We start from the raw sequence: 22535 nt of genomic DNA on the forward strand, positions 1-22535 counted from the left end.
CTAAGAAGATCACTCTAGCTATCGTTTTTTCCCCTAAGCCAAATTTAGACTTTGTTGTTGTTGCTGTTGTTAAATAAACAGAGTTGTAAGGGACCTTGGAGGTCTTCTAGTCCAACCCCCTGCTTAGGGGCAATTTGTTTGGTTATGAAATTTATATTGCCATCTACATATGGCCACTCAAGGTGGCTTACAAGAATATTAAAACTTCATATAGAAACAATAGAACTATTAAAAGAAAGAATCACATAATAAATTAATAATATATTTTCAGGTAGGCTTATAATGTTGAGATAAGCAAAGAAATGCTATTTTTGTGAATACATCATAATTATTCAGCTGTGCTTCTGTTCATAAGTGTAGGAGATAGAGCTGCATTGGATGTTGCTTACATTTAAATAAGGGTTGTTTTAGTTTCTAGGAGAGAGAAATGCATTAAGGAGTAAAATTTTAATGCTGATTAGTTGGTCATTGGGGAAAATAGCTTTCCAACCTTTGCAACCTCTATTTTAAAACAGATATCATGTCATGAGTGTACTGATGAAAGTAAGCTGTCATGTGCTATATTGTTCTGCATATAAACAGGATTATTTTTTTAATTTCTCTAAAATGTGGGTGGTATCTATATTAAACCAGGGGAAAATATGCTCAGGTTATAGCTAAAGTTGATGGCTCCAGAAATGGTGGCTCAGTTAAACAGACGTGGTTGACTGCTTGTGGTCGCAAAGGGGATGGGGGCATTGTTTTTAATCTGTGTGAATTGGGTTTTTATTTTTTGTAGGTAGCCTACAATTGCTGACAGTAAGTGGCCATATACATTTTCGAAATAAATGAATGAATGAAATTATCATTTTGAGGGCTGCAGAAGTTTCCTTGCTGTTTTCTTGAGTGCCAGTATGATAAAAATAATTTGTTTGTTTGTTTGTTTGTTTGTTTGTTTATACATACATACATACATACATACATACATACATACATACATACTTCTATGCTGTCCAATCCCGAAGGATTCAAGGCGGGTTACAACAGTATAAAATACAAAAAGAGTAAAAAGAAGTCAAATATAGAATCTGAGCTATAAAACCTTAATTAAAAGCCATAATAAACTAACCCAACATGCATACTTGACATTCATACAATTTGCCCATGATTGTTGTTGGTTCATGGCCCCAGGCCTGCTGGCCAAGCCAAGTCTTTGTGGCCTTAAGGAAAGCCAATAGGGTAGCAGCGGTACAGACATGGGGGGCAGGTTGATTCCATAGAGCTGGGGTGGCAACAGAGAAGACCCTCCCCCATGGTCCTGCCAAGCTGCATTGCTTTAGTTGACGGGATCTGGAGGAGGCCAACTCTCAGTGCTCTAATAGGTCTCTGGAAGGATAGTTGACTCCAGCTACAAAACGTTGTGCTGGAATATTCTTCATCATGTTTCAGTAGAATAAATCAGCTTGTGCTTCCCAAACATCTTCCAGAAATATTTGCAAGTCCCAGAATTCCTTTTGCCAAAGCAACAGGAATGTTTGGGACTTTCACTCGCTTCTAAAAGACGGCATTCTTGCAAATTCTGGGATAATTCTGTGAGTCAGTATTATTTGTTTATCTTCTATTATTATACTGTATTAGATAAACTAATGTGTCGGGCATACAAGTGTCAAAAGTGTGATGTAACATGAAGTAATCTGATAATTTTGTCTTCAGGTTTCAGATGGTATTAGAAAAAGAAAAAAAGACAAATGTATTATGCTGGTTGACATTTGTTTAAATATATATATTAAAGCAGAAACATGAGAAAGCACTAAAATTATGTACAGAATTCCAGACATTTTTAGAATTTTGAGAAATTACACTTCTAACTCATCTTTGAGATGGCCAGTTGGGGGGAGTGGGTAGATCTGCTTAACACCCTCACCCCTGTTTCTCCTTGTTTTTTAAAAATGCAATACAATAGTTGAGTCATGGAAAGTATAGTTGTTGCTAAAATTGCATGAGAACAAAATTAGTGTAGTCTAATCTAGACTTTAGTCCACAAGTTTTAAAGTTGCCAAGGTTGGAGGCCTCTGCTCTGCTAATTTATAATTCTTGCTAATTGATTTTTATATCAGTAAAAATATTTCTAAAGAAAATAAATGGCTTTATCTGTTGTATTTCTCAATTTTTAAGAAAAAGAATGGTCTTACTTTTAAATCTCTCTGTATGCATATCTGGGTATACAGTATATATACATATACTAGGAGTCTATCTATCTCTAGTCTTCGGAGAGGGGCGGCATACAAATCTAAATAATAAATAAATAAATAAATTTTAAGTTGTTCTTAATTTAGGACCAGAATTGAGCTCAAAATTTCTGTTACTAAGCAAGACAGTTGTTAAATGAATTAGATGGACCTCCCCAAGATAGGGGACATACATACATACATACATACATACATACATACATACATACATACATACATACATACATCCCATATTTTTGCTGATAATGAAAAGGAAGGGAGACTAGTATAGCTCTATTTTGAGCTTATTATGTTCTCATCAACTAACTATACCCTTACCCGGATTTGAACCTGCAGAGTTTGCCTTGTAAGGTAGTGGTTTAATAGCAGTAGTTTAACAATATATATATTTGTTTTCATAGATTTTCACGGGTATAGGTATGTAGGTCTTGGTGTATTCAGGTATTTCCCTATGTCAGATTGATAGAATCTTACCAATGTTTTGACAAGGTCCCACTTGTCATTTTCAGGCTGGTGTTTTCAGCGTGCTAGGGCAAATTGAATTTATGTTTTATTTTTTTAAGCTGCCTCAAGTCTCTGTGAGTGAATTGGATAGCCACAGCATTTTAAAAAAATAAATAAAATAAGTACAGTAGTCCCTCGCTATACCGCGCTTCACCTACTGCGGCTTCACTTCATCGCGGGTTTCTGAGGAAGTCGATCGGCAGATTTAAACAGCCCACCGAACTCGATCGGCAGGTTTTTCAAAAAAAAAAAAATATCTAAAATTGTAAATACTGTATTTAAATACTGTATCTAAAATAAATACTGTGTGGGAAGGGTTTATAAACACTTAAAACAATGAAAACTTACCAAACAATTACAATATAAATACTTAAATAAGTACTATCAGTCGATAAATTCCCCATCGCGGATTTCACCTATCGCGGCCAGGTCTGGAACGTAACACCAGCGATAGGTGAGGGACTACTGTATAGTGTACATAAGTTTTCTCGTCAAATTACAGTATATGTTTCAATCAAACCCCAAGTAAACAGATGCATATAGCTCCTCTATGGAGTACAAAAGTGATGTTCTCTCTTGTTAACAAGGGGTGCCAATATGTCTGCCTCAGTTACCCTAAAACAGGAGTTAACCAACCTCTGGGCCATGGCCCACTAGTGGACTATGGGCTGTCTGCAACAAGGCTGTGGAAACGGTAAGCAAGAACATCCCCCCCCCTCCAGTCCGCAAAACTGGAAAGTTTAGGGAACTCTGCTCTAAAATAATACTGTGAAGGTGATAAACGAGTAGGATCCACCATGAAACACAGTGCAATCAATTTTGGAGCAATTTCACCCAATATATAATATATAATACTGCCTTTACATGATTCCTTCCAAGATCCTTCTCTTTGTTCTATATTGATTTGCTTCACAGTTCAAATGCTTCCATTGTATTTTATGCGTTATATTCATAATTATCCTTTAAAGCAGTTTATTCTGTGCTGTATCTAAGTTTTATAAGGCTAACTGTAGTAGATGCTTCTATTTTTTGTTGTTGTGATTGTTTCAAATTTAAAATCAGGTTTCTCAGTTCATTAGTTCCACTTACTCAACCATCTGATGAGACCCAAAGCTATCTAAATGCATTCTTAATTAAATGAGTGTTCAGTCTTCCTAAGCTTTGTATTTTAGTGTTTATAAAGTATAGAAAAGCATAAAAAGAAAATTAAGTTCTAATTGTAGTTAAAAGGTTCATTTTTAAAGTTGTCTTCACTTTTAATAGTTAAGATGTTGTTTCAATATTTTAAATTAAATAATTTAAGGAATCTTTCTCTTTGTTTATATGCCTAGCAACAGCCTTCATGCATAACTCCCACACTTATTTCAAACTTAATGGTAATTATTGTGCACACCTTGGCTACATCCTGTTTGTCACGAACAAATTCTTCCTGAATCAGCTGAGATAAATAATATGTTAGGGTTATGCTGTGCATAGAAAATAAGTGAGCAGACTGTCAGCTTGTCCCATTTCAGATTCTTTTCTCCACTCTAAATTGTTCTACACAACTGCTATAAAAATATTCTGCTTTCCCCCTGTGTTTCATTCTAGCCATCTAGTCAAAAACATTCTTGCGCTTTTATTTGAGACATTATCGGAAGATGGAGGTTGATAGCTTTTTAAAATTATTATTATAATATTTTTTTATTATCATGGAACTGTAGATAGTGTGAAAAACATTGCATAATGATGCTTATTTATAACATTTTTATTTGGCAATTAAAAAAATATTGTATTATGAAGAGGCTGTTACCCTTGAAAAAACAATCATTCTTCCAATATGTTTCTGAGCCCGGTCATGTTTGAAATGAGTAATTTTTATTATCAAAAACTCATTTAGGCTCCCTAAAGTGTGTCCTGCTCTTTTCTTCCCTGAATAACTACTCTTATAGACTATGAAGCAATTTTAAAGTGAGTGTAATGTATCCAATCTGTTTCATAAAGAAACAATCTAATCTTCTTGCAAATCCTAACACAAAGTTTTATTGTAAATGTTTTTTTGTCTTTAATATTATAGTAGATAACCTACGACCCATTGGTCTATTGTTTCAGAGATATATCCTTACCCAAACAGAGAAATCAAATGACCACAAATAGGCAAAAAAAAACAACCAGTGAGAGATGGAGCAACTTCCTAATTCCTGCCAGCTTTACCCTTGACTTTCCTTCTGTGAAGCTGGCAGTTATCCTTGGGAATTATTATCATGTTATCACAGCAGGAAGGTAATCCTGAAGCAACCACAACAATTTCAATTCTATGCAGTAATGGGTCTCGGAATTACTTTTTTAATTATCCCATTTTAGATTCATTGATCAAAATGTGCTTCCCTGTAATGCACCTCTCATCCAACTGTGGATTATAAACAGACAAGAGAATTTTATTAATATATAGTTTCTGATACAGCTGAAAGTACAGGTTTACTTTGCTCATTTTTGCTTATTATTCTGAAGTTGAGATGAATGCAAGCACTGATAATACAGATAGTTCTCAAGTTATAACAGTTCATTTAGTGAATATTAAAAGTTACGCCAGCATTGAAAAAAGTGATTTTTGACAATTTTTCATACTTACTACCATTGCAGCCCCCCATGGTCAAAATTCAAATGCTTGGCAACTGACCCATATTTATGATAGCTGCAGTGTCCCAGGATCTCGTGATCACCTTTTAAAATCTTCTGATGAGGAAAGTCAATGGAAAACCAGATTCACTTAATAACTGGGTTACCAATTTAGCAACTGCACTGATTCACGTAACAAAGTGAAGGTCATAAAGTGGACAAAACTCACTTAACAAACGTCTCACTTAACAACAGAGTGGTCATGAGTTGAGATCAATTGGGGGGGTCATAAGAGAAGGGCAACCTATAAAGCAAAAACAATTAAATCATGTAGCTGATGTAAAGACACAGTTAAATATCTATTCAAATGAAGGGAAATTAGGAGTCATATAAAACATTTACAGATAGTTTTTTGAAATGTGGAAAGGATTTTATTTATAGAATGTCCAGTTCTGTTGTATTGCTAGAAGAATGTGCCTTACTGTAATACAATGTGAAAATGACCTTGGAGCATGCAAGTAGAGATGTGGCCTAAGAAACTATTATACAAGAGAATCAGTAGCCTAGTAGTAGCACAATGGTCTGAGAAAGTAACTTAGAAAGGACCTGTCCTAATGGATCAAATAATTAAAAGTTGAGGTGAGGAATTTTGTATTTTCAGACTTGCAAGAATCTATTAATGTAGCCTTAGAATAAAGTATAAAGAATTATGTCTGTTTTCTATCTGATTTAGAGCTGACATGTACTGTGTAAGATAACACCCACATAAATTCTTCTCGCACACAGCAGCATTATGACTGACATTAACTTTTGAGGGACATCCTTCAGATCTGAAATAAAGGATTTGATTGGTTTGGGTGTGGCCATATTAGGTATCCATTTATTACAGTGGTATTTTCTTGCCAAGACTTGCAGTTAAGTTGAACTTCAGGAACTGAGACGATTGCTTCTTCCACCCAGTGTCTCTACATTTGTAGTTTGGAAAAGTTCCATAGGTATGTGTCTGAATAACAACGTTTCAATAAGTGATTATTTCTTCTTCAAGAAATAATACTATATTCTGTGTACAAGATTTGGAGGGCAGCATCCAAAATATGCTTTCATAGTGATGGATGACTTAGCTGTGACCTTTAAAGAAACTCAAACCAACCAGGAATTATATAAAGCTGAACAAAAGGAATTTAACACCATGATAGAGTTTAGAAGAGGAATGGTGACGACTTTAGATTTACAGGAGATACGGGAATCAATTAAAGAAGAGATCAGATCTGGTCAGTTGGAAATGAAATGTGCACTTGAAGAGATTAAGAAAGCATGGATGGAAATGGAAATACGATTAAATACGCAAACTGATTTGGTCACATTGATGAAGGATATGAGCCAGAATCTGACTAATATGAAAGTGTTTCAAACAACAGTAAAGAGCCAGAACATTCCTGACAATTTGATTTCTGTTGCTGGAGATGATCAAGACCAGATATTCCAGTTATTGGGCAAGAAACCTGAAAACATTAGCAGGTGTGCTAGCAGTTGGAACAAGAAAAATGAAGAAAATTTTGGTAAGGTTACCACTGTAATTCCGATAATACCAAGGACTTAAATTTAAAAAATAGTTTTCTTTTGGATGCTTAGTAGGAAACTTTATTTTGGCAATCCTGTAATTTAACTACTGGTTTTGATTATCTGTTAAAATATGTATATGTTTCATTTTTAAATGGCAAGATCTCAGCTTTTGTCTTCCATTTATGTTGGACTTCAGCTCCTAGCAAGGAGATTGGGAAGACATGAGATCAGAAAATTCTGGGGTAGGTAATGCTGCCATATGTAAAATGAATTCTTCAACATAAAGACTAAGATTGTCTGAATGGGTAGATATTACAGTGCTCCTAATACAATCTTAATTCAATTACAGTGTCAGATGGAAATGTGTCTGAGAACATGAAGAATAGATGCTCCGTTTATGCCTAAATCATGTTTAACATGTTTGTAATGCCTGTTCCTGTATAGACTGGCTCTCTACTTGAAATATTATGAATTTATGTAAGCTAGTAGCAAGCTGAAGAACTCAATTAAATCTTTGCATACTCATGAGCAATTAAATTCTTATCATAAAATATATTTTTGATCTTGATCTTGGATTTTTGGTGGCAGTCTTGAGTCAGAAATTCTGGTACATAACATATTTCTACAGATTTTAATGCCCCAAATCTCTATCAAATGTAAAGTACTAAGATGCAAAGTACATGAGGCAAAGTGGCAAGAATATTAAGCAATTTTGGGAGTCGAAGACCGCATACTGTATCTTAAAGTTATCAAGATTGAAAAACTATGAGGGATAACTAATCAAACATTCTCATGAAATAAAACCTTTATTTTTAATTCACAAAAATGTTTGGATAGCATAGCTATCCCTACAGTAAGGTACCTTTAATGCTAGTCTTGGAATAAATACAGAATCTGCAAGGATTTCCCAACCCTTCATAAACAAGAGGGGAGTCTCTTTTCAAAAATTTCTTGATTAAATTTTTTGCTACCTACTGAATTTCCATTTGTAGGATAGTGTACCATGTTCTTTTCTGCTTTTAGATCTTATTAGATCTGTCTGGAGGACAGAAGGGAAAGGGGGGACATGATCGAAACATTTAAATATGTTAAAGGGTTAAATAAGGTTCAGGAGGGAAGTGTTTTTAATAGGAAAGTGAACACAAGAACAAGGGGGCACAATCTGAGATTAATTGGGGGAAAGATCAGAAGCAACGTGAGAAAATATTATTTTACCGAAAGAGTAGTAGATGCTTGGAACAAACTTCCAGCAGACGTGGTTGGTAAATCCACAATAAGTGAATTTAAACATGCCTGGAATAAACATATATCCATCCTAAGATAAAATACAGGAAATAGTATAAGGGCAGACTAGATGGACCATGAGGTCTTTTTCTGACGTCAATCTTCTATGTTTCTATGTTTCTATTACTTTCCAATATTTTCCCAGCTTCTCCACAATCATTCATACTTTGAGTGACAACTGAATTGGAACTTTGTACCAGAATACAAGAGTATTTTATCAATCCACACAGTTCTGGGTTCTTTCTCTGGGCTTGGATAATTAGCATACTTGATAGGTTGAAGTTCTTAACAACTGAATACTGTGTATTAACTTTGTAAACACCAAACTCTCGAGTAAGTTCTGATGAGGTACATAAAGGTGATGCAACAAGAATACCTGATAACTCATTCAATAGTTTATGATTCATTTATATGGACAGTTTAAAAAAAAATGGAATTTTTAATAAAATATATGAATGATTCTATGTAGCACCTTAGCTTCACTGTGTTGAATAAATATATCATGATATAGTCTGTACTTGGGGTAGCAGAATTAATCACAGACATTTGGCAATATTTGGAATCAAATGTTGGCATCTGTTAGGAAGAAACAGTTTACTGTACAGAAGGGAGTGCTGACAAGATGATGAGGATGAATATAGGAATGTAATAATTCCAGCTACAATCAACCCTAATGACAACGTTCCAACATTCCATTACAGACCAGTTCATCTTTATATTCCCCAGTGTTTCATTTATTTATATGCTCCCTATGTCCTTTGATAATTCACTATGGGATTGTACCGGTGCAAATAAGGACATTGATACAACTATCAAATAAAACATAAGGAGGATACAACTCCATTTCTTTACCTCCTAACTACTAGCTTTCTAATTAAAACAGCTTTGAATGACATTGAAAGTTTACAAAACATAATTTTATAACTCAGGCAGTAGCATTTGGCGTTTTATTAAAATTTGTGACTAGGTGTACCAATCTCCCAAATATTTTTCTTTTGTTAACTATATAGAATATGGATTATTTATTTATATCCCACCTTTATTATTTTTACCGATCACTCAAGGTAGTAAACACATCCACTTTCCTTCCTCTGTTTTCCCCATAACAACAACTCTGTGAGGTGGGGTGAGTAGAGAGAGTAACTGACTCCAGGTCACCCTATGGCTTTCAGGGTTAAGGCAGGACTTGAACAGTCTTCTAGACTAGACTAGTTCTATTATATTTTTTACTTATTGTAAAAACAAGTTTCCCAGTATACTTTTTATTAATATTAAAGTATGACTTCCACAAATTCAAATCTAATTATTTATACATTGCTGCAAATTACTGTAACAAATTCATAAATAAATTCATAAAGTGTGTCAAAAAAGGTCAGGTATGAATGTTACTTAATTCTTTAAAATGAATAAATCAGAGTGTGCATATTGGTAGTTGAATTGTTCTTATCCAAAGTTAGTGTAGATCAATTTCGTTGCTTTAAAAGCCTTTCATTCTTTTTTTCTCCCCTGAAATTTATTCATCATCAGAATATAAGTGCGGCAAGCATTCTGGGTTTAGTTTTTAGCTAAATGTATTATGTTTTATTATTTATATTTTCATTCATCATAAATTATCCCAAAGCATATAATAATCTTTACCTGTGTGTGCATATAAATTTACTTACCGGTAGTTACAAAACGTATCCCAGAATTGGTTCCTTGTGTCATTTGTATAGTTTGTCTAAATAGAGAATCTGACAAAATAGAAATGTGCTACCATAGAAGCTCAGGTTTTAAGGTATGTCAATGATATCCAAGATTAGCTTTTTACAAAAAACAGATATTTATGTTAGTGATGGGCTTATTGGATGTTAACTAGGCTGACACCATGTAAGCTTTAACTTTAGGAAAGCAACCATTTTGCAATAATTCTTTGACACTTCTAATTTGACATACTTTAGATACATGTAGTAACTTGAAAGTTAGCTTGCTTTGAAATGCAACTTTTACATTTATTTTCTATATTTATTGATATCCTTTTGCAAGCATGTGCATTTGTCTCTTAAACTCTGCTATGGTAATTGGCCAGAGATTACCATAACTATAACAAAGGGGCCTTAAATATTTTAAAGCAGTCTTCACATACAAACAGCATTTCTAAAGGTAGTCATTCTGTCCCTTGTCATGGGATATACCGTACTTGTTTTCAAATATCAACATTTTGATTCAGGGCTTCTCTCAGCCGTAATATAACTTACATAAAATTGCTCAGTGAAGTAGTGGTCATCTCCATTTAGATTTAAAAAAAAACCAAAAACACCACAAATGGAAAAATATGCTCCACAGACTCAATCATGCTATCCATCCATCCATCCATCCATCCATCCATCCATCCATCCATCCATCCATCTATCTATCTATCTATCTATCTATCTATCTATCTATCTATTCCTAGAAAGTTCTGGAAAATGTGTTAAAGGAAAGGAAAGTCAGTGTTAAAATGAGCCCTTGTAAAAGGATGTTTATAATGGAAATAAGGAAATATAAATTCTTTGTAGCTGCAAGCCTCTTTATTATTATTTATTTATTTTATTGGATTTGTATCCCTGCCCCCTATGAGGATTTGGGGCGGCTTAAAACATGTAAAAGCAATACAATTATAAAATCCAATAATAACTAAAACAACCAATCGAAAACCCCAATTTAATTTATAAACAGTCATTCCAATCCACCAATTTACTTTCAATTCAACATCCATTCATCCATAGGCAGCCCCTGTTGGCACAAATGTGTCCTCAAATTCTTACGGAAGGCAAGGAGGGTAGGGGCAGTACGAATCTCCCGGGGGAGATGATTCCAGAGGGCTGGCCCACCCACATAGAAGGGTCTTCCCCTAGGTCCTACCAAGTGACATTGTCTAGTTGATGGGACCTGGAGAAGGCTGACTCTGTGGGCCCTGAACAGTCGCTGGGGCTCATGTGCCAGTATTGGCCTTAGCAATTTCAGAAATTTTGTACAGCTACTTCTCAACTTACAACAGTTCACTTAATGAAGTTGAAGTTACAGTGTCACTGAAAAAAGTAACTTACAACCTAAGGACCATTGCAGCATCTCCATGAGCATGTGATTAAATTCAAATGCTTAACAACTTTATGACTATTGCAGTGCGATTAGTCACATGATTAGCTTCTGAAACCTTTTAACCAGCAAAGTCAATTGGAAAACCACATTCACTTAATAGCTGCAGTGATTCACTTAACAACTGTGGCAAGAAAGCTCATAAAATGGAGCAAAATTCACTTAACAAATTTTTCACTTAGCAACAGAAATTTTGAGTTCAGTTGTAAGTCAAGGACTACATGTCATATGGCTCATTTCATACTGTACCCTTATATCTCCAAACCATTTTTAAATTAATTTCTAGGCCTTTTCAAGCTCCAATTTAGCAGAAACTGAGGAGACAGACTGACTAGGAACATTTTACTTAACATCCCATATCTAGATTTAATGCATTCCCTGTAATCAGGGGAATGAAGCCAGGATGATCATTAATCATAACAACCGAATTCAATGCCAAGTCCTGGTCTACATTCTGGGAAGCCTTTTGTCTGCTCTCAGTGCTGCACTGGGTGTTATAAACACGATTTCAGAAATTAGATTGATTTTTTAAAATACAATACAAAACTGGAATTATATATCAGATGTACCCATACAATAGTTGGACATCGAACTTTTTATGGAACAATTTGATAATAGAAGTTGATTAAAATATAACAATTCAAATAATTCTGCAAATAAAACCCCAATCTTTGGGATTTACAGCACAATAAGACTTTTTTCCCCATGTCTAGACACAATCTTGTGTAAGAATTTTACCAAAAACCTAAGATGAAATCTATTATTTCTCATAAAAACATTTCTTGGGAAAAAATTTAGAAATAAACGTTCAGTAAGATAGATAAGGGTAAAGTTCAGGCCATCTCCTTAATTAGAAATGTTGTTTAAGTTACAAGGAAAAAAAAGCTGCCTCTTTGATGTGATTAATGAATACTTTATAACTGTCAGAGAACAGGTTCATAAAAATCATAATACAGTTTTGAAATTGTAGGAAGGGACTTAATAGTGTCATCATTCCTGCAATCCATGTTTTTCTGTATATAAACAATAGTGTTACATGGGCTTTATATAACATTGATGTCAGGAACTATATTTTTATCTATAAAATTATGAAATTATTGCAGTGGTTAAAATGATGGACCCAGATACAAATCTCAACCATAAAACTAACTGGATATATAAACTTGATATATTTGTTTTAACCGTGTATGTATGTATGTATGTATGTATGTATGTATGTATGTATGTATGTATGTATGTATGTGCATATTTTTTTCTATTGTAAAGCACTAACACTGATACTGTTTGAAAAAGGAGAATAACTGCCACATTTATTTAATGGGAAACACTTCTCTTCAATGTCAACATTAAGGCAATAATTATAAAAGTCATTAAGAGCATTAAAAGCATCCATGGAAATGCTTACTGTGCAAATTGCCCCGTATGCCTGCAGTATCGAGAATAAAGTGCATCCACAATTTGTCATATTTGAGATTGCAGCACAAAAGGTTCATTAGTGTGTGTCGAAAGGGCGTTCCAACACTTACTGTAAATGTCTTAAAATAGAAATGTGGGAAAACAGGATTTTAGTGATCAAGGTAATGACGGTGTTCAGTATTAATTGTAGAAGATAGAAATGAAATATTTTAATGAGACACTTGTAAACACAGATAATGAATCTTTAGAGGATTGAATGTATGAGTTATTTGCCTTGTAACTATCAAAAGAATGCTGCTTTGAGTGGTTTTCACTTATCTTGCTAAATTGGAGTATATTCCTGATTTAACGTTTCCCCTACTCCCTTCCAGTTGGCCAGGGTAATCAGAAGAGTCCTAAGAATTCATGTCTACAGACCAGGATTTCTAAGGAAGTACAAGCAGAAACAAAAACACAAGAGTTGACGCAATACAAAAGAAAATGTGAAAACCAAAGTGGAATTATCCAGCAGCTGAAGAAATGTTTGGCAAACAGCAATAGGAAACTAGAAGCATTAGCTCTTGTGATCCAGCACTTTCAATCTGAGGTAAGGTTTCATGCCAAATTTATACATGCTTCATTTATTGAAATCTAGATGCAAGAGAAAATTCCAAATTAAATGAGAAGCCTAAATGAACAGTGCAATAACTCAGATTACATTTCCAGGAGTATCTGAATATTGACTTCCCATCCCATTTCATTTGATATATTTTATATAGACATGCTTGCTGAGATTGGAATTCCACTGTGAAGTGAACTTAGGTTTTACTTAACTATTTAAACTTAAATCTATGATGGTAAAAGCATTTGCAGAAGGGCTGCTGATCTGAGTAGCTGAGCAGATCCCTAGTGAGAGATGCAGTTCTGCAACTACTCAGGCTCCAAGTCATTTAATATTACTACTACTACTACTACTACTACTACTACTACTACTACTACTAATTGGATTTGTATGCCAACTTGGGGCGGCTCACAATATATCAGAACAACATAACAATACATCTAATACATCTACTAAAAACATTTAGGGTACTATAGAACAACAGAGAACACTTTAGTTGCATTATGTACATTATTTTGAGTTGTACAAAATAAAAACGGGATATAAATTTTTAAAATGAGCAAAAAGAAAAAACTTGAATTGTTCCTGATATGCCGCTGGCAAAGGAATCATATAATTTTTGTATTTTGCCCCAATAGCAATTTGTGGACATGTTTATGCAACACAGAGCACATTGCAGTAGTCTAGCAAGGTATTAACCATTCAAGAAGGATTGTAGTTGATAGATCAACCATAATTGTACAAACACACAAATTGCAGGGTGGTGCAATTGAAGCACCTGTATCTGATTGTATCTCCCAGGAAGCTTGTCTGAATTTCAAAGACTAACCCTGGTTATATGGAGATGTGGGTTTATGAACTCCTGTTTTTGTTGTAACTACTGATTGCAAAATCCATGGATAGATAGAGAACAAGGAACCTTCTCAGATTGTAGAAATATACCTTGAATGTTATAATCCTTTCCAAAACAACTTCACCTCATTCCCAGAAGTCCAGCCTTTTCTTTACAAAAAGCAAAAGTCAAATCAGATCAGATTTCCTAGATCAGCATCACCTTTGTTTTATCTGGATTTGATATTGATTTGTTTTTATTCACTCTGATAACATGGTTAGATAACATTGAGGATATTGATTGCTTCCTATGAGTTAGAAAAAAAGAAACAATTACCTTACTTTCAGGGAGTTATAATGTAACATACGATACCTGGAAAATGTATTGTCCTATGCCCATCTGAAGTCTCTAAAAAAAAAATAGCTGCCATCTATCTTACAATATATTGTTGAGAGCATCAACAATAGTGTGATTACACATTGTCTAATTCAGCATATGTATAGTGTGATTACACATTATCTAGTTCAGCATATGTATATTTAAAACAATATGAGCTTTGAGATTTTTCCATAGGTGTTATCAAATGATTAATCACAATATTAATCATAATATTGAGAATTAAATGGTTTGTTAGTTGTAATTGTAAATGAAATATTGTGTAGTTGCATGGTGGTGCAATTGAAGCACCTGTATCTGAAGCATTAAAGCAACTGTGTCTCCCAGGAAGCTTGTCTGATTTCAAAGACTAACCCTGGTTACATGGAAATGTGGGTGTATACGTTCCTGTTTTTTTCATTGGTGGTCCCATGCACGGACAACTGATTGGATACATTTTTGGAACAGCTTTGTGTGCCTTCTAGAAGACAAAGCTATTTTGGCACTTTGAAGATAGGCGCTTTGCTATTGTTATCATACACACTGCAGACTTCTAACAAAATAACTCCTTTTGAACCTAAAAAGCTCAACTTTGGGATTATAGAGTGCACTATACATTTCTAGTAAATCGTTTTCTACCCATAGTGAGTGATCCCTTCTTAGCCTTGACTGACCTTGAAAAGCTGAGCAGAGTTAGTTAATACCCAGTGATTCTTAAGTGCTGAAGACTAAAGTGAATAGTTGAAATCCTAGATCAATGATGGTGAAACTTTTTTCCCTTGGGTGCCGAAAGTATGTGCGTGCTCTCTTATGCGCGTGCAAGTGCCCACACCCATAATTCAATGCCTGGGGAGGCTGAAAATGGCTTCCCCCACAGAGGCCCTTTGGAGACCTGAAGTGGCCTGTTTCCCAACTTCCAGTGGGCTTGGTAGGCCCATTTTTCACCTTCCCCAGGCTCGTGAGGCTTTCCCTCCCGCAGGCCCTCCGGAAACCTAAAATGCCCTCCCAGGGCCTCCACGCAAGCCAAAAATCAGCATGTCATAAGTTAACCATCACTGTCCTAGATGAAGGAAGGAGCATTTTGTACTGTTGTACTAAATGAGATATTACTTTTATATTTGCTAAATCTCAAATATTTTCCCTTCTGGTCTTCTTCAAAGATAAGCCATCCTAGGTGTTTCTGAAGTGGTGGAAACTTATTATTTCTTAGTATATGACTGAGTATGAGCAAGCACTGGATTTCAGTAAATACCAGTTTACTGCAAAAGTCATTCTACACTTCCAGTGATGTAAACTGTAACTCAAGAAAACTTATGCCTTTTAATAAAACTTATTAGTTGAGACTCCTGATTTAATGTTACATATTATCCATTTATTTTAACTTAGATTTGTGAAAATGAGGCTGTTAAAACAATTAGGGCTAAGATCTCATGGAGGCTTTTTTTTCCACGTAGGACCTTGATTTCCTATAACCTTTAATCAGAGCAGGGGTGGGCTGCTGCCCGGACGGGGTGGAACACAGTGGGGTGGCAAAAATGGAGCTCCACCCCAGAGCACCCAATTTGCACTGAAAGATGTTGAAAGAAAATGCAGGGCGTCCTGCATAAGCCACGACCACAGCGTGGTAGTAAAGAAATTGGTAGCCCTTCACTGAATCAGAGCGCTACATCTTTATCAGTCATAATTCAGTTTTGAAAGCTGAATTGTTTATTTAATTCAGCACGCCGGTATCATATTGAACATTGTAAATCTATTTAGTTTCCCCAAAAGATTACATGCCTGAAATATTTTTAACATTATTTTGCCTACGACATCATTATTAGAGAAGACACCAGGTGACCATTTGTGTGTTAAGAATTAAAAAAAAATGCAAAAAAAGTTACCACCACAGACTAATTATTGCTAGAAACACCTGTTTAAAAAGTTATTTCTTGTGTTATCATATCTTTAAAAGAACAAGTATTGAATCTTCTATTGAGAAAGTTAATGAGGTCACAGTGTAGCATTAGTGACACTTCAGTCGTCATGGTAACTGATGTCATAGTCTTTTCATTACCTTGACTCAAGGGAAAGATTGAAGAAGGGCCGTTGTTGCTTAAGCATACTCTTTTAATTAAATCATGGCTATAAAACTGTCCACATGTAAATGCTTACTTTCTTGAAAAGCCTTTTAGGAATATATAAGAGCCTCTTCATCAAGAAAGAGCATGGATCTGGCTTTAATCTTGAAATTATATACGTCAGACTTCTGTGATTAATATTAAAGGCCCATGAATTTATTGAGCTATTCAGTTTTCATCGTGTGTACTTCAGCAATAATCATATTACAGTTCATGGGTTGCAGACTTGCAAAACTCTGCCATGCCTTGGGATTTGATCAATTAACCATTTTGAATGCTCTTTCTAGCTACAAGAAAGAAGTGGTAAGTCTTTCCAAGCAATTGGGGTTGTTTTATTACTACTACCATTTTAAAAGAGGTTACTGAAGCAGTCATTAAAAATTAGGTCATTGTGCATCTGTCACCATTTTTATTCATATACTGTATCTCAACCTAGGTTTCTGGTAAGAGAACATTCAATGATTGTCATACACCGAAAAAGAAGTCTAACCTAAGTTTCAGTAGTAGTTTAAGGGTCTTAGACAAATACAGATGTACTTTGCTTATGTGAGATATGATAATGCCTTTTACACATGAGGAAAAATAAAACTTACTGTCCTGTCCATTTTTGTCATATGTTATTGGATGATAGAATGATGTATCACTATAGCCTAATAATAACATACAACCAATAACAATGAAGCCATAGGAATAATGTTGTGTTTCCTTCAGAAAGATTTTCCTGCTGTCAATGATATTTTCTACCTGACAGGATGTGAAGAGCCTTAGCCATTTCTATCCCATTTCTTTCCAGAAAGATCCAGCAAATTTAGTAAAAATTGGTAGAAGTAACAGGGGAGTTAACAGTTCCAGTTATGGGAAGAAGGAAAGGTTGAGTGGTTTGGGATTGCATTGTTAAGGTATGATTGATTCCTTTTCATTGGGAATGAGCATCTTTAGTTTGATTTGCAGAAAATGTCCTCCCACAATATCTTTCAAACAAAATACCTTTTGTCATTTCATTGTCCAGTAGTTACACTGTAGTAGATAGTTGTATGGATTGTGAACAAGGCTAATTCTGTCTGTAAAAATGAAGCCATTAAATTAGGGTTTTGCCTCTACATACAAATTGATGCACATGGCTTTTCACAGGAATAGCTATGAGATTTCCGCTGAAACACATACAGGTAGTACTTGGGGCACTAGCACAATTGGGACCAGAATATCCCTTGCTAAGCAAGGCATTTGATAAGCAAGTGAAATCCAATTTTACCATGGTTGTAAAGCAAATCACTGGTTGTTAAGTGAATCGTGCAATCATTAAACGATTTTGGCTTCTCCCACTGACTTTGCTTGTCAGAAGCCAATTGGGAAGGTCACAAATGGCAATCACATGATCCTGGGACAAATGCCAATATAAGACTCTTCTGTTTTTATGTGAATGTCTCTATCCCATTTGTTTATTTTAAAAGATTTGCCCTTTGCTGTGAATCTGTTAATCCATATAAACAGACTATAATTTGGCTGTATTTTATTTACCATATTTCTTAATTTCCCAGTAACTACAGTTCTCTGGGGAGTAAATAAATTATGGAAAAGCAAAAGGATTTTTTAAAAAATATAATTGAGATAAATGATCATCAATGATAATGATGTTACATCTTCTTCGAGAGTTTTAGAAGAACGTTTCACAATTTTGACAACTAAGATGTATGGACCTCAACTCCCAGGGTTGCTAATGTTGAGAAAAACAACTATAGGAAGAGTTAGTTGTTTAAGCAAATTTTGAAATATAGAAAATGAGGTGTTTATGCTCTTAGCAGTAGAATTGTTTTTAATTAGGGAAAGGAGGATTTGCAAACTAATCCTGGGATCTTACTTTGTTGTTTTAACTGCTCTGATTTTTTGTAATGGTATTTTGTTTTGCTTAAATCAAATTATGGAAGGGAAGTTGTATGGCATTCAGTCAGTTGTGATTAGAGCAACCTATGAATCCTGTAAAATAAACAAACTGATAGTGAAGCACACCATTATATGCTTCTGATCCTGGGGCATTTGGGTTCTCCTGTATTTTGCATAATGTCAAGAATGAAAGAAATAGGTGGAATAATTGTCTCCAACAGAACCTTTAACATGTTGAGGGGACTTCCCTTCTCTCCCCACAGATTTATTTTTAAAATGGAGGATGGTTGGGTATTTTTAACCCCTCCCTCCCAGGCAGGGATGGGCTGCTGCCCGGACAGGGGGGGCACAGTGGGGTAGCGAAAATGGAGCTCTACCCCAGAGCACCCAATTTGCACTGCGAGATATTGAAAGAAAATGCAGGATATCCTGCACAAGCCACACCCACAGTGTGGTAGTAAAAATTTTGGTAGCCCTTCACTGCTCCCAGGCCACTGTGTTGGCACACTCCCTTGCCAAACAGCCCTCTGTTAATTTAATTTAAATTACTGTTCATTTTTCTACTTGCTCCATTTATTTACCACACTATCACACTACCACACTATTAAACACATAGGGGTTGTTTTAGAGGTGCTTCAGTATTTGTTGATTTGGTTGCTGCTCAGATGATCCGTCCAATAGCTACTGATAGGTTTGATTCTATGTTGGTTTCTTTGAGTCACTTGGAGGTTTTTCGGTCAAATATATAATATTTGATTCAACGATTTTCATCATCTGACTTGTTGACTATCTAAACAGATGGTCCTTTATTTTAACATAAATTCTTCTTAACCTAAGAAATGGAACTCTGTTCCTAAACAATGAGAATTGCTGTTTTACCTAGAATTGAGAGGAGAGCTCCTGACTGACTAATCAGTTATCAGATAGTGGATTTCTCTTATTGTGAGTTTAAACTAATTTGCAATTGAGTAAATATTTCACAAGGTGGGGTTTTTTTCTTTTGTCTATTTGCAAAGTAGTTCCCGTGTCTTGAATTGAACTACCTTATTTTCTTGTACGCTCACTACTTATAAATTTAGACTGTTAATAAAATTTAGATACTGTATATAGAATATGCATACAATCCTCCTTTGTGCATTCTAGTCCATGTAAATAACTCATTAATATTCTTATTTTAATATTACCTATATATTTCCCAGGAATAGAAGCAGAGAAGACTTATTTATTTGCCAAAGAGCAGGAACTTTTATGGAACCTCCAAGACTAATTAGTTTATATTGCATAATTTTTCATGGATTACAGTGTGATCTGGGGCAACCTGTTCAAACAGTTCAGAGCCATTAAGAGCTCACACTATTAATAGCCCTAATGAGATTGCAGGAGCTCCCATGTTTTGCAATGTACTGTTTAAATATTCAGAATAAATACTGATGGAATATATATATACAGTGTATGTATTAGTCCTTTAGAGAAGGGAAAAGATTCTTGGTGGCCAAATTCACACATTAATCCAAGCAGTAAATGCAAGGCTGGATTTGACTCCTGATTAGATACTTCATAATATCAACTCAAGGCCGTCACCTTTTAAAACATATTATTATTCTGTGCCTTCCAGTTACTGTTCACTCCTGGCAATTGTCTCTTCAGTTTTCCTGGCAACATTTACAAAAGTGATTTGTCCTGGCCGTCTTCCTAAGGCAGAGAGAGAATGACTGATGGCCTAAGGTCACCCAGCTGGCTTCATGCCTAGGATAGGACTAGAACTCAGTCTTTTGTTTTCTAGCCTGATGCTTTAACCACTAAACTACACAACCTGGAGCCGAGAGTATCTGTAGAACTGAAGCTAAAATATTGAGCGAAGGTCCTGGAGATTTTCTTCATGTTGCTCTTTTTACACCTACTTTCCCAGTGAGAAGCTCCTGAAAGGATTATATTGCTTTCATTTGCTGCACAACAAGCATAAAGCAAATTTTGGCAAAGTTTCCTTTTCCCCCCTCCTTTCAGCTCACATCATCTCATTTCCCCACCAGCCTACCTAATAAATTAAGAGTAAAAGCCTAGAATAACTAATTCACAAAAGCTAAAAATAAAAGCCATTATGTATAGAGGTGGTCAGGAGGATGTTTTCTTCTCCGTTCCTTTCCTCCCCCAACCCACCCTCCCTCCCTCCCAGTCATTATACCGACTGATATTTGAGTAAGTGGCAATCGATCTTAGTAATGTCTGGCTCTCATTTTTCAGAAACGAAAGAGCTGTAGCTTTAAGTAATCACTAGCTGCTCGTGCCAAGTGCAGAGGCTGCAGTGAGTATGCCTCTGTATTGGGAGAGACCAGTAGAAGGACTACGGTAAACTGCAAAGCACGGTGAAGTCAAGCTGAGGCAGTGGCCAATGGGGTGCGACCTGGTAGTGAGTTAAATGTGGCCCAACCAGTTTGCTTTGTGGTACCGCTTGCCACCTGTACACTCCTGCCTGCATATGCTGGGGACAGAAGACAAGCTGGGGACCAAAGCTGTACAATGGGCTGCTCTAGCAGCAAAGTGTGCTTGCATTTTCCATGTGCTGCAAAAAAGGTAATTGGTATTTGTTCTGTAGTGTTCTTCTGGAATAATGTCAGGGGTTTGCTGCAACCAAGGTGAAATGCTCCCCGCAGCAGGGAGCTTGGGTTTTGATATCTCTGCAATGTTGAGCTTGCCAAGCAGTTGATTGCATGAAGGAGGCAGAGGATTCGTTGCACCTTATAGATTTGGGTTGTCGGGGGAGGACTGCTTGTTTTCTGTAACTTGTTCAGTAGTTGGGAAAAGGCAGAAAAGGATGTGGATTCTTTTGTGATGTTTAAAGTGCAGCAACTTTAGCATTAAGAAAACAATAATCCTCATTAAGAGAATGTTTTGACTGAAACTGTGGCACACACTGTGTTGCTTCTAAATTTTGCAATCGGGCTTTGTAGAAGACTTGGGCTCTATTTTACCTTTGTTATAAAGTACTTTGCACTTTGTTTTTCACTCCTGTGTGGCCCTCAAAGTCATGAATGAGAGGCCTTACAAAGTTTGTTGAATACAAATTAGAAGATAATAATGTAATCCTAAAAGTATCCACACACTTAACAAGAAAACTAAGTTCTTCCTGACTTTAAAGTACTTTAACAGGAGTTGAAAACCTTATTTAAACAATCTGCTTCCTTATCCCAGAACCTTCTGTGTTTTTCCAGTGTTAAAAAGCTGTTATCATGGATGATTTATACCTTGGCATCTCCCCCCACCAGCTCCTGTCATTTAGCAGATAGCCCGTAAATATAACTATTGAAAAGTATTTCTCCCTCCAATAACATTATATGTACCTCTGCTGTGTTTTTCCCACAGAGAGAAGAAGTGTTTTCCCAACGTAAAGAGTTATCACTGGAACTTCTCAATGTACGTGGAGATCTGGGTAAGTGTTAAACAATGCTGTCCTCCTTCCTTTTTTAAACTGACAAGTGGAGCAACAAAGCAGGGCCATAAGAAGTCATAGAATTGACTCAGCATGTTCAGACCCCCTCCCAACTGATCCCACTTCATTCTGTTCAGATCTTTGTGGTCTCCATTCTTGGTTGTATGACTCTGAGGTCATCTGACTTCCAGAGAAAGTTCTCTGGACATATGTCTTTGATGGTCCAAACATCCACTGTGGGGAAAGTGGATGAGGAGTTAGGCTGTGCAAATCCATGTGTGTTTTGTTGTTGTTGTTGTTGTTGTTGGTTTAAATCAGTGCTGTCCAACTTTAGCAACTTTAAGACTTGTGGATTTCAGCTCCCAGAATTCCCCAGGCAGTCTTGCTGACTGTGAAATTGTGGAATTGAATTCCATAAGTCTTAAAGTAGCCAAGTTTGAGGAACCCTAGTTTAAATGGTATAACAGGTATTATTTTCCCTCTTAATAATAAGGAAACAATAGTAACATGCTTTATTTTATTCATAGTGCTTTATCACTCCCAGCCTGCTCACAGTGAACTAAAATTAACAAGAAACTAAGAAAACATT

General features: G+C 35.7%; 1 protein-coding gene across 4 annotated transcripts in view; it reads left to right on the top strand.

Annotated features, from left to right (window-relative positions):
* MTUS1 (microtubule associated scaffold protein 1) overlaps positions 1 to 22535 on the top strand; it is a 121695-nt gene that overhangs the window by 79094 nt on the left and 20066 nt on the right. For 3 of the 4 annotated variants that reach the window (XM_070757619.1, XM_070757621.1, XM_070757620.1), the window contains 2 exons: positions 13082 to 13296; positions 21880 to 21946. In XM_070757619.1, the coding sequence (XP_070613720.1) occupies positions 13082 to 13296; positions 21880 to 21946 (282 nt within the window). Of the gene's footprint in view, positions 1 to 13081; positions 13297 to 20979; positions 21091 to 21879; positions 21947 to 22535 lie in introns of those variants that run through there. The other variant, XM_070757622.1, reaches the window with a different exon arrangement.

Source organism: Erythrolamprus reginae, chromosome 7, assembly GCF_031021105.1.
Source record: "Erythrolamprus reginae isolate rEryReg1 chromosome 7, rEryReg1.hap1, whole genome shotgun sequence".
In the NCBI taxonomy this organism is placed as follows: Eukaryota; Metazoa; Chordata; class Lepidosauria; order Squamata; family Dipsadidae; genus Erythrolamprus; species Erythrolamprus reginae.